Source organism: Brienomyrus brachyistius, chromosome 18 (genome assembly GCF_023856365.1).
Source record: "Brienomyrus brachyistius isolate T26 chromosome 18, BBRACH_0.4, whole genome shotgun sequence".
NCBI lineage: Eukaryota > Metazoa > Chordata > Actinopteri > Osteoglossiformes > Mormyridae > Brienomyrus > Brienomyrus brachyistius.
In genome coordinates this window covers 11,329,610-11,342,991 of record NC_064550.1, presented here as the reverse complement: position 1 = coordinate 11,342,991, position 13,382 = coordinate 11,329,610, and the positions used below count along the sequence as shown (strand labels likewise).

At 42.5% G+C, this 13,382-nt stretch overlaps 1 protein-coding gene across 2 annotated transcripts in view; it reads right to left on the bottom strand.

Moving 5' to 3' along the window:
• LOC125712768 (venom peptide isomerase heavy chain-like) overlaps positions 1-13,334 on the bottom strand; it is a 19,125-nt gene extending 5,791 nt beyond the window's left edge. The window contains exons 1-5 of one of the 2 annotated variants that reach the window (XM_048983196.1): positions 13,162-13,334; positions 3,630-3,722; positions 3,184-3,355; positions 2,775-3,034; positions 2,406-2,539 (exon numbers count right to left, since the gene is read on the bottom strand). In XM_048983196.1, the coding sequence (XP_048839153.1) occupies positions 2,406-2,539; positions 2,775-3,034; positions 3,184-3,355; positions 3,630-3,681 (618 nt within the window). In that variant the 5' untranslated portion in view covers positions 3,682-3,722; positions 13,162-13,334. Of the gene's footprint in view, positions 1-1,758; positions 2,112-2,405; positions 2,540-2,774; positions 3,035-3,183; positions 3,356-3,629; positions 3,780-13,161 lie in introns of those variants that run through there. The other variant, XM_048983194.1, reaches the window with a different exon arrangement.
• Positions 13,335-13,382: the final 48 nt, after the last annotated feature.

Genomic DNA, 13,382 nt, shown 5'->3' with positions numbered 1-13,382 from the left:
TAATAAAAACGCAGCAGCTTGGATTGTCCACTCAGACCACAGAACACAGGTTTTCATCCATCCATCCATTTTCCAAACCGTTTATCCTACTGGGTCGCGGGGGGTCCGGAGCCTATCCCGGAAGCAATGGGCATGAGGCAGGGAACAACCCAGGATGGGGGGCCAGCCCATCGCAGGGCACACTCACACACCATTCACTCACACATGCACACCTATGGGCAATTTAGTAACTCCAATTAGCCTCAGCATGTTTTTGGACTGTGGGGGGGAATCCGGAGTACCCGGAGGAAACCCCACGACGACATGGAGAGAACATGCAAACTCCACACACACGTGACCCAGGCGGAGACTCGAACCCGGGTCTCAGAGGTGTGAGGAAACAGTGCTAACCGCTGCACCACCATACTGCCCCCTTGTGTCAACATATGTCACCAAAGTGTGTAGTATCTCAGTGTGCGTGCACTGTGGTGTAAGTGGGGCAAAGCCTGGACGTAGACTTCTGCGTGGTCCTAAACTATGCCCTCTAGAGTTTTTATTTATTTGTTTGTTTGTTTTCAAGTTTGTATATAGTATTATACAGATATGTATAAGGGGAATTAGAGTGAAATGGTTCAGTTGAAAGAGTAATTTATTTAAGAGTTAATTTAATTGGATTAATCGTGAAACAAATGAACACGTTCATTTGTATAGTACCGTGAAACAAGAACAAAACACGTACTGCTTATATAATCAGTTATCTCCCCCCAATCAGCATTGGCCGCTGCTGAACTAACAACTCGCCCGGAAGAACAAGGCAGTGAGACTCTCTTGCATTCCTCTCCCCCAATCCCAAGGACTCACCGTCCCCCCCATCCCACGCCTTCGCCGCTTCATACCCTCAGCGTGAACAGGCGGGTCTGTGACCAGCGCCCTCGTGGCTGCAGGACCGGATGGCTGTTTGTCTGTGCTGGACTACCTTCACCTCCCCATTTCCCCCACCTGTTGCAAGTTGTATCATTTTATGTTGTAAGGTGTAGCGACCATGTGCTTATGTTGCTGAGGTGTTTTTTTTCGGTTCCTACAATGTCCTCCCCATTGGAGTACAGTCTGGGGGCTGTTTTTTTATTCTCCTCCTCCCTCCTCATGTTATTCTGTTTTTTTTTCTTCTCTGTTTGCCCCTGTATTCCCGACCTGTCTACCCCCTACTGTGATGTTTGTGTATATGTATGGTCGGGTTGGTAGCCAGTTTTTTCGCTGGTACTTGTGACAATTGACATGGTGTATTGCAACAGCAATAAAAGGTTCTCATCATCATCGTATCTATCGCCATCTAGTGGGCGAATGAATTCACATTTGTTGACAATGAGCAATAACTAATTGAATTGCTTATGGTGTTTTCAGACTAATGTGGATGTTATCTGGTTAATATACATAATGCTACACTAAATGCCACCGAATTTTTAAACAGCTTTTAAATAAGCTCACAGAATTTTTAAATGGTTCAACAAGGTTTACAATCCACTCGGATTGTCCACACGGTAATGTTTGTTGAAACCTTAGTATATTTCTTGATGAAAGGCCTAAAAAGTGTGTGTTTGGGGGAATGAGCCACAGGACAGATGACAGATGATTGCTAGTCCACAGTGAATTTTAGGATGACTTAATACTGGATTAGAGCTGAAATTGTCAATGTGAATTACAGGAAGCACCAAGGTTCAGCTTACAGGAGTAGAGACCCAGAATCTGCATCTAAGGGTTCGAGGTGAAATGATTACTTGCTATGCTCATATTTATTGGATTTGTGTACAAGGGCAGCATTACATAAACTCAAAGTAAACAAAGTAATAGGGAAAATGCAGGGGGAGCAAAGACAGGTGGAGAGCATGAGATGTGATGATAACCGGAAGAACGGCAGTGCAGTTAACTTTCTAGGCCTTTCTATACTTCCTGATTCCCTTCCTAAAGCCGTTGATGGTTTTGCTGATGAAGTCCCTGTAGCTGGAGACACGGGTGTAGACCCCCGGATATGCCGCTTGGCCACACCCCCTTCCGTAGCTGACGATTCCAGCCAATTTCAAGATTTCCTCACTTCCATCTTTAGAGATGCACATGAGAGGACCTCCTGAGTCTCCCTGTGTGCAGATGTTCGGAGAAACAGACAAGAAAATCAAAGGGTCAATTCTGTCGACACTTTTGTTCCTTTGAAACATTGTCACTGGCTGTTTTGACTGAGCTCTGAGATGGTTCTCCATCAGCATTCATGCTGTCTACATGAAACGGATACATCTCAAAATACTGAAAATGTATAATTATTAAAAGTTAGACTTGTAACTTTAATGTATGTTATTACATAATATGTGTAATGTAGGTCTGTCTTTTGAATGCAATTATTTCACTACAACTAATAGATCAACAAGAGGACTAACCTGGCAGGAATCTTTGCCGGACTCGCCAGCACAAATCATCTCAGGTTTGAGCTCTTTGTAGCTTTTCTTGCAGGCATCGTTGGGAACAATTGGGACAGCAACTTCCTGCAGGGTCCTTGGCACCGGCAAAGGTTCTGCGGAAATCGATGGAGTGCAGATGCCCAATTAATTATTAAGTTAGCTAAACCACTTAAGTCAATTACTAGTCACAGTTATGCAGGTTATAGACATAACTGAGCTGTCTGCGTCATTGGGCAAACGAGTCTGATAAATGCAAATGTTAAAAGTGAAGAGATTCAGTTATATGCTAGACATTTTACACTGTAAATGTTAGGTAGCTGAAGATTGCAGTCAAAAAGGCAAACTTACCGTTTTCTGTAATTTGACCCCAGCCGGCCACACGGCAGGGACCTTTATAGTTATCTTTGGAATCTCCCAAGTAGGGATATGGCCCTACGCCTAAGACTCTGACCGGTCTGTCCAGCTGCACCAGTGCAATGTCAAAGTCGTCTCTGAAATGTGTGTATTTTGGGTGGATGACACTTTTGACGATCTTGAACTTTTTTTCCGCTGTAACATCTTCGGTCAGGCGGTGCACACCCAGCCGAACAGAGTATTGTGATATTTCCCTGAAAAGCAGAGGGGCGTCATTAACCGGTCGGTGTGGCTCCCTTTACCAGTACTGACTCGTACTGTCAAATACTCGATAACATGCGTTATCACGTGGATGTACATATAAATGTATGTGCATAAGCACTGCCCTGCCTGTTCTACCTACATTTTAATGCAATGAGCAGCCGTCAGCACCCATTTGTCAGCCACTAGGGTCCCACCGCAGAAAATCGTCGTTGGATCGTCATTCAGTACTAGGGCAGCAATCCACCACCAGTCACCCTTCTTAGCAGGTTTACCCCCAACAATGGAGGAGCGGCTCTGGGGGTAACTGAACACTGTGAGAGAGACACAGAATGTCAAAGAGAGAGAGAGAGAGAGAGAGAGAGAGAGAGAGAGAGAGAGAGAGAGAGAGAGAGAGAGAGAGAGAGAGAGAGAGAGAGAGAGAGAGAGAGAGAGAGAGAGAGAGAGAGAGAGAGAGAGAGAGAGAACAACAAGCAGACGAAATGAACAAGAAAAGACACAAAGAGGGAGAAATGGTCACATGAACCTGCTCACATTAAATACTCTCTAAATGATAGAGGAATGGAAAGCGGACCACTGCCCTCTTACCTACAGTAGCATCCAGCAGCAGGATCGCAGACAGTAACAGCAAACCTGCCATGTTCACCCTCTCACTCAGTCTCTAAACACAGGTGACTCTGCCTAACAAACAGTGTGAGAGACGGAGTATTAGTCACAATCACACCGACTGTCATCCACAGTCCTTGACCAAGAGCACATGGGCCTTCTTATATACCCATAGAGACACACCCAGCACCATGCTGCATGAGGACATTTCATGCTGTGGTTTGTCTGAGATCAGGGTATTTAATCAGTGTCTGACACCTCAAAATTTCTAAAATTCTACCTCCAGATATATAATTAAATGTTTCTCTATGATTCTTTACAACTCTTTCACTAGGTAGGCACCACACTTTATACACAAAATGCAATTATATTACTTGGACAATGAAGCTAAGACATTTATTAATGGTTGCATTAACTGTACATTGCATTTGTCATTTAGGGGCATGACAGATAAGAGCACAAGAAATTTACAAACGGGAGGAGGCCATTTGACCCATCCAGCTCATTTGGGGAGAACTTAACTAATAGCTCAGAGTTGTTAAAATCTTATCTAGCTCTGATTTAAAGGAACCCAGGGTTTTAGCCTGCACTACTTGAACAGGAAAACTATTCCATACTCTTCATTGGCTACTACATTAACTACATGCTGTGTAAAGAAGTGCTTCCTCAAACTCGGTTTAAAATGTTCTCCCGCTAATTTCCACCTATGGCCATGAGTTGTAGTATTTAAACTAATATTGAAGTCGCCATTTGGCTGAACAGCATCCAGACCTCTTAGAATCTTATAAACCTGGATCATGTTTAGTCTCCTTTGGTCGAGGCTGAACAGATTCAACTCAGCTAACCTCTCATCATAAGACATTCCTCTAAGACCAGGAATCATTCTCGTAGCTCTACGTTGCACCTTTTCCAAGGCAGCAATGTCCTTCTTAAAGTATGGTGACCAAACCTGCACACATTATTCTAGGTGGGGTCTTACCAAGCAATTATATAATCGTAGCATCACTTCCTTTGACTTAAACTCCACACACCTAGAGATGTAACCCAACATCCTATTGGCTTTTTTTATTGCTTCCCCACACTGGTGAGAGTGGGACATGGAAGCATCAACATACACACCGAAATCTTTCTCGTAATCAGCTACCTTTATTTCAGTGGAACCCATAAAATATCTGTACTTTATATTTCTGCTCCCTGCATGGATTACCTTACATTACATGTTAAACTCCATCTGCCAGGTATCAGCCCAGTTGCTAATTAAATCCAGATCCTGCTGTAGCCTCTGTGCTGCAAGTTTAGTATCTGCTACACCACCCACCTTGGTGTCATCTGCAAATTTAACCAGTTTACTGTATGTATTGGCGTCAATATCATTAATGTAAATTAGGAACAATAGTGGTCCTAAAATTGAACCCTGTGGTACCCCACTATGAACGCAGGCCCACTGTGACATTGTGCCTCTAATAATTACTTACTGCTTCCTGTCTGTTAATCAGTTTTCAATCCAAGATGCCATCAGGGCCCTGTGATTTATTTATTTTGAGCTTAGCTAGGCTTTGTACCACATCAGCCTCAGTTATACATATATTGGCCATAGACTTCACTGTATTTGTACTAAATGGTGGTAAGTTACTCGTGTTCTCTTCTGTAAACACCCGTGTAAAACAATCAATAAACACATTTACTATATTAATTTCATTTTCAATTATAAGGCCCTTACTATCTCATACCATTAAAGTTAGCCTTCCTCACACTGATGATGATGATTGTCTGTGTGGCTTATAGACAGAAGGGATTTTACTCCGAGACAGACCAATAAATGGAAACAAACGGTCCACTTGGGGTCTAAACAAAGGCAGGCAGACAATACAAGAACTTAACAAGGCTAAATCAAACTGAAAGAAATGCTTAACAAGCACACAGACTTGAAACAGGGCACTTAACCAGGAACGTCCAACAGCAACACTTTTATGTAACACATGCAATGACTGACAGAGGAACAGGGCATGAGCAGCCTCATACACTAACCAGCATGAAAACCAATTAGGTTTTCATGAAGATCGGCGAAGTTTTACAACACTGCTACCAGGTTATACACCAGGTCAATCTGATGTTTCATTATGACTGACAATGGTTTCAATGCTGTAACACTGATAGTATTTAGAAAATTCAGTTTTTATCATCCTGATGGAGAGATTCCATTCGGCCTGATTCTGTTAAATGTTCCTTTCTGAAAGCCCCCGATGGCTGTAACATAACCTCAGTCCTGACAAAATTACCAGATGAATAGGGGGTGGTGTTTGGCTCAGAAGGTTCGGCCTCTGTGTCTGCGATCAGAATGTGCGCATGGGTTAGGGTTAGGGTGTGTATTTGTTAATAAATCTGGATTTCATTAATTGTTAAGTCTTATTAGTCTCAGCAGAATTTTCTGTCAAAAAAAGCATGAAAATAAGTCCTTAACTTAAAAAAAAATCACACAAAAGACCGCTTTAATTCTGGTATATCAGCAGAAAGATTTGAACAGTTAAAATTTGAATGTGTTTCTAAAGCTAAACTTCACCAAAGTCCTATTAAACCCAGATGAAAAACTGATTAAATCTAGCATGTTTACAGTCAGAGTTTTGCAATTATTTCCAGTTAGTAGTAATCAGCTTTGTCCACAATGACTCAACTTAATTTCAGTTTTAACGTAAAATGTACGAATGGCTGAGAGAAAGACGATTCTAATAAGTGTCTACTTGGCACGATGCTATTTGTTTATCTTATTGTGCACAGATGGTGTATATATATATATATAAGTAAAATATGAAAAATTCCGATATTGACACAAATGGACTTGGTTTTCTGGCCAAATGCTTTTTAGCTGGTCAGACTTAGCAGTCAAATCAATCATTTTAGATTGGTTTTAAGATTTTAACGTTTTAAACAGTCACATCGAACACAATTTGAATTCTGATATTGCAGCAGAACTAGACAACTGCTAGACTGATAAAAAAAGTGTTAAACTGTTAAAAAAAAAACTGTTAAGCTGATAAAAATGTGTTTAACATCTGATAAAATCTAGCATGTTTGGAGTACTGCTTTTGCAATTACTTCCAATCAGATTTATGTACAATGACTCAACTTAATTTGAACATTAACTTAATAAACATCACAACACTGTACTGGATAGTCAATGAAGATGTATAAATGGATAATAGATGTCAGGTTGCCAGCTCTGATGCATCTGGCGTGATGCTCACGCTTTCTCACTCTCACGCTCATACGAGACCTCATTAACCTAAAATTAGCTACCGCAAAAGCCTTGGGGTAGTTTGCAAACTATACAGAGTATTTACAAAGGAATAAATGTGCTAAGTACGTGCATGTAAATGCATGTGAATCTGTCTGCAGACTTGTCCTGAATTGATAATCTCACTCTAACCAGCTGACCAAAGTTGACAACCCTGAGAAATACAATTTTAAAAAGTATCTCTACAGCATGAGGCTTTTTGAATTATATTTATGGGTATAAATGGTTAATAATTTAAGTAAAATACACTATATTGCCAAGAATACTGGGACACCTGCCTTTACACACACCTGAACTTTAATGACATCCCATATTTAATACATAGGTTTTAATATGCAGTTGGCCCACCCTTTGTAGCTATAACAGCTTCAACTCTTCTGGGAAGGCTGTCCACAAGGTTTAGGAGTGTGTTTATGGGATTTTTCACCATTCTTCCAAGACAGCATTTGTGATGTCAGGCACTGATGTTGAATGAGAAGGTCTGGCTCACAGTCTCCACTATAATTCATCCCAAAGGTGTTCTGTTGGGTTGTGGTCAGGGCTCTGTGCAGGCCAGTCAAGTTCCTCCACACCAGATTCGCTCATCCATGTCCTTATGGACCTTGCTTTGTGCACTGGTGCACAGTCATGTTCGATGGACGGGGCTGTCCCCAAACTGATCCCACAAAGCTGGGAGTGTGAAATTGTCCAAAATGGCTTTGAATGATGCGCCATTAAGAGTTCCTTTCACTGGAACTAAGGGGCCAAGCCTAACCCCTGAAAAACACCCCGCACCATAATCCCCTCACCACCAATCTTTACACTTTGCTCAATGCCGTTAGGCAAGTTCCGTTCTCCTGGTAACTGCCAAACCCAGACTCGTCCATCGGATTGCCAGATAGAGAAGCATGATCTGTCACCCCAGAGAACAAGCCTCTACTACTCTAGAGTCCAGTGACAGTGTGCTTTACACCACTGCATCCGACGCTTTGCATTGCACTTGGTGATGTAGCGCTTGGATGCAGATGCTCGGCCATGGAAACCCATTCCATGAAGTCCTCTATGCACTGTTCTTAAGCTAATCTGATGGTCACGTGAAGATTGGAGGTCTGTAGCTGTAGAGGTGTTTACTCTGCTGACAGTTGGTTCCTCACTGTGCGTCTCAGCATGCAATGAAAGTACTTCAGATATTGCTCCACTGTGTGTGTCATCCACATTCCATTTGGCCTGATTCCTCTATATCTTTCTTTTTGAGAGTTCCCAATGGCTCTAACATAACCTCAGTCCTGACATAATGACAGGATGAATAGGGGGTGGGGTTTGGCTCGGAGGGTTCGGCCTCTGTGTCTGCGATCAGAATGTGCGCATGGGTTAGGGTGTGTATTTGTTAGTAAATCCAGATTTCATTCATTATTAAGTCCTAGTTCTAAGCAGAATCTTCTGACAAGAAAGCATGAAAAGAAGAAGATTTTATTGTTTTAAACAGCCACATCGAACACAATTTCAATTCTGATATGTCAGCAGAACTAGACAACTGCTAGACTGATAAAAAAAAAAGTGTTAAACTGTTACAAAAAAACTGTTAAGCTGATAAAAATGTGGTTAACATCTGATAAAATCCAGCATGTTTGGAGTACTGCTTTTGCAATTACTTCCAATCAGATTTATGTACAATGACTCAACTTAATTTGAACGTTAACTTAATAAACATCACAGCATTGTGCTGGATAGTTAATGAAGATGGATAAATGGATAATAGATATCAGGGTTGCCAGCTCTGACGCATCTGGCGTGATGCTCACACTTTCTGACTCTGACACTCATACAAGACATATTACGGTAAATCTAAATTATTCCATCATTAACTTCTCTTTGGTGGCACTGATGCCTTTTCAAGACAAAGTTCAAGCAAAAGATAATTTGTTACATGCAGTGACGTGGCAGGAAGTTTTACATGGGAGAGGACCGAATTCGCCCTGCCGGGGGTGGGGGGGTGCAATGTACACTTTATTAGGCACACCTGTTCATCTGCTCGCAAATTACTGATCAGCCAAACACATGGTGGCAACTCAATGCATTTAGGCATGTTGACACGGTCAAGACGTACTGCTGCAGTTCAAACTGAGCTTCAGAATGGGGAAGAAAGGTGATTTAAGTGACTTTGAACGTGGCATGGTTGCTGGTGCCAGACGGGCTGGTCTGAGTATTGCAGAAACTGCTGATCTTCTGGGATTTTCACACACAACCATCTAGGGTTTACAGAGAATGGTCCAAAAAAGGGAAAACATGCAGTGAGCGGCAGTTCTGTGGACGAAAATGCCTTGTTGATGCCAGAGGTCAGAGGAGAATGGCCAGAGTGGTTCAAGCTGATAGAAAGGCAACAGTAACTCAAATAGCCACTCGTTACAACCAAGGTATGCAGAAGAGCATCTCCGAATGCACAACACGTCGAACCTTGAGGCAGATGGGCTACAGCAGCAGAAGACCACACTGGGTGCCACTCCTGTCAGCAAAGAACAGGAAAGTGAGGCTACAATTCGCACAGGCTCACCGAAATTGGACAATAGAAGACTGGAAAAATGTTGCCTGGTCTGATGAGTCTCAATTTCTGCTGCGACATTCGGATGGTAGGGTCAGAATTTGGCATCAACAACATGAAAGCATGGATTAATCCTAACTTGTATCAACGGTTCAGGCTGGTGGTGGTGGTGTAATGGTGTGGGGGACATTTTCTTGGCACACTTTGGGCCTCTTAGTACTAATTGATCATCGTTGCAACGCCACAGCCTACCTGAGTATTGTTGCTGACCATGTCCATCCCTTTATGACCAGAGTGTACCATTTTTTGATGGCTACTTCCAGCAGGATAATGCACCATATCATAAAGCTCGAATCATCTCAGACTGGTTTCTTGAACATGACAATGAGTTCACTGTACTCAAATGGCCTCCATGGTCACCAGATCTCAATCCAATAGAGCACCTTTGGGATGTGGTGGAACGGGAGATTCGCATCATGGATGTGCAAGCAACAAATCTGCAGCAACTGCGTGATGCTATCATGTTAATATGGACCAATATCTCTGAGGAATGTTTCCAGTACCTTGTTGAATCTATGCCACGAAGGATTAAGGCAGTTCTGAAGGCAAAAGGGGGTCCAACCCGGTACTAGCAAGGTGCACCTAATAAAGTGGCCGGTGAGTGTATATGTAATAGGCACTCATGCAATAGTCCTGCTGTGAAAGGATGCAATATAAGAAAGATTTTAAAATAATTGTAAAGATTTCACCATTTAAAGTAAGACTAACACTATTAAGGGTACAGTTTAACAACGAACGTGAAAAATAACTGTATGACAAAATGTTTGTCTGATACAGGTCAGCATTGCTTCTGAAAGTATGCTGCAACGTCAGTGCGGTGAGTGCTGCTGTAGCGGATACGCAGAAGCACAGCGCGTGTGCGACTGCCAGAGTATATGGGCAGTGGCAGGGACAGGAGAAGCCACCAGCGCACACACTGAACACCATTGGGGGGGGGGGGTTTGTAAACACACCACCCGGTCTGCCAGCTCTCATGCATCCGGCGTGACGCTCACACTCTCCCCAGAAATCTTACGCCAAATATATATTATTCCATTATTCCTGCTGGAATCCCCCCCCCCCCCATACACTGGCCCACTCATGTGAACCCTGTACTCCATAAGTAGTTATGGAAAACATCTGGATACACAGTCAGCTGTTAATATGTCTTATCATTTAAATGGAATATTTTCAGTCTTGTGCTTTACCAGATTATATCATTCTTTCGAATCCCTGATAACAGTAACTCCTGTAAGATAAGAATCACGAGGCAATAGCTGTACAGTGATTGATGTAGCATCTGGGTTAATGGCAATACAGCAGTGAAGGATATTACCCAGACCTAGTAGGATATTGACTAGACATATCAGGAGCAGCAACTGCAGAATGTTTAGTTACAGTGCATACAATCACAGTGCATACAGTCACAGTCCATACAGTCACAGTGCATACAGTCACAGTGCATACAGTAGGCTTAGCAGACATTTATATTTATCATATACTCACACCTATGGGGGTAGGGTTCGAGTCTCCACCATGGATGCTTGTGTGTGGCATTTGCATATTCCCCTTGTGTCTTCATGGGATGCCCCCCCAGTCCAAAAACAGGTTCAGGTGAGGTGTGTGTGTGTGTGTGTCTTCTGCAATGAGTTATTCTCTCTCCCATCCAGGGTTATTCTCTGTCTTGTGCATATAGCTCCTAGGATTGGCTCTAGATCTCTCCCCCCCCCCAAATAAGACAAGTAGGTACAGAAAATAGATGTATGAACTTATGTAGATGTTTTATATACATCCATCCATCCATTTTCCAAATCTTATCCTATTGGGCCACAGGGGGCCCGGAGCCTATCCAGGAGGCAATGGGCACAAGGCAGGGAACGACCCAGGATGGGGGGCCAGCCCATCGCAGGGCACATTCACACACCAGTCACTCACATGCACTCCTATGGGCAATTTAGTAACTCCAATTAGCCTCAGCATGTTTTTGACTGTGGGGGGGAAACCGGAGTACCCGGAGGAAACCCCACAACGACATGGGGAGAACATGCAAACTCCAGACACGGGACCCAAGCAGAGATTCGAACCCGGGTCTCAGAGGTGTGAGGCAACAGTGCTAACCACAGCACCACCATGCCGCCCCTGTTTCACATACATTATATTCTATATGTACTTTGACACTAGACCTTTTCAAGTCAAGAAGTTATACGCATGTAATAATTAAATCCATCTGTTCCTTTTCTATACTGCTTATCTAGGTCAGGGTCATGATGAGCCAAGAAGCAGTGTCAGGTACAAGACAGGGGATACAATACCATGCTAAATGCAGGGCGTGTTTATTCAGCCTGATGATATGAGAGCACCGGGGGGGAACCTGCACACGCGTGGGAAGAACATGGAACCTCACAAAGAGAACTAAGGCGAAACCCACATCCCTGGAGCTGAGAGGCTACAGTCAGCCACCACGCCAACCTACTTCATTTAATAATTATTTATACAAATTAACTCATTAAATAATTTGAGCATTTATACTACTGAGCAAATCTTCAGAATATACAGATGTCCTTGTGTTTTATTATCGCTTAAGCATTAACTACATTCCACAGACATGCAGTAGTTGCATTCAGTAAGCTGCTTATCATATTGTGACACTAGGGGGCGCGCTGTAGCTGCCGGAGACGACAAGTTCACATGCTGGGGAAATTAAGGCAACCTGTTTCCATGGAGACATAGGCGTTACTCATGGGGGGCACAATCCATCCAATATTCAAAATAGTGGTGTTTGTCTCATCCAATATTTTCCAGGGTTTTGCTTTTACTTGCCGGCAGAATTTGGTTCTCCTCATATTGACTGAGGGGAAAAAAAATGTTTCAGCCGATGGTATCAGTTACATTGCATGAACTAATACATACGTATTGAAACAGGAGTGAAACTTGCGTACACTGCGCAACATTTCACAGCGATACCTGATCTTCACCGCAAATGTGCAAAAATGTTCTAGATAAAAGTACCTTTTATTTGTCGAGTACATAATTAAAGAGGTAATAAATAGGTCTTTCCTTGTGGTCATTTATATAAACCATTTATTCATTGAATTTACAGAAAATGTGCTACATTGTGATATGGATTGCTATCGGGATGACATGTTGGTCATATCGCAAAGCCATATATATATATATATATATATATATATATATATATATATATATATATATGTGTGTGTGTGTGTGTGTGTGTGTGTGTGTGTGTGTGTTATTAAGTGAAACTTATCAACTAATGGCCACAGGATGCAGATTTTAACACCTTTGTCATGACGTTACCAACATAGGCTACTATTCATAATTCATCAATAAGGCAGCCTGATCACAGTCATCCAAAGGCGGCCTCTTCCCATTTCCAGGGCCACTTTCCATAATGTATCAAAAGGTGCTGTATGTAGTACTTACGGTCTCTCTCTCTCTCTCTCTCTTTCTCTGAAAAAACTACACCTAAAGCTTTCATCTTGCTTTTGTAAGTTGCTAAGAGCTGACAGAATCCGAAAACTCTAGGGTTTCAAACTCTGCGCTTCGTGTCGCGGAACTTTGACGAGAAAAGCACTGAATTCTGGGTATTATCTGTCCCATCGCTAACTTTCCCTGCCGTGATCCAATTAAAAAAACCTACTTACCCAACGTACAGAAATGTGAAAAAAATATAATTCAATACAGTAACGAAGTAGTTAGTTACTTTCCACCTCTGACATAAGTAAACATACATGGCCATACAGGATTTGTTTCCCTCCCACCCCTGTGACACCCTTGCATACAGACATAACCAGCTGTCCAGCTGAATTGTAACATGGGGGGGCTGCTGACATGCGATCTCTTCTAGGAAATATTTGCATTTCCA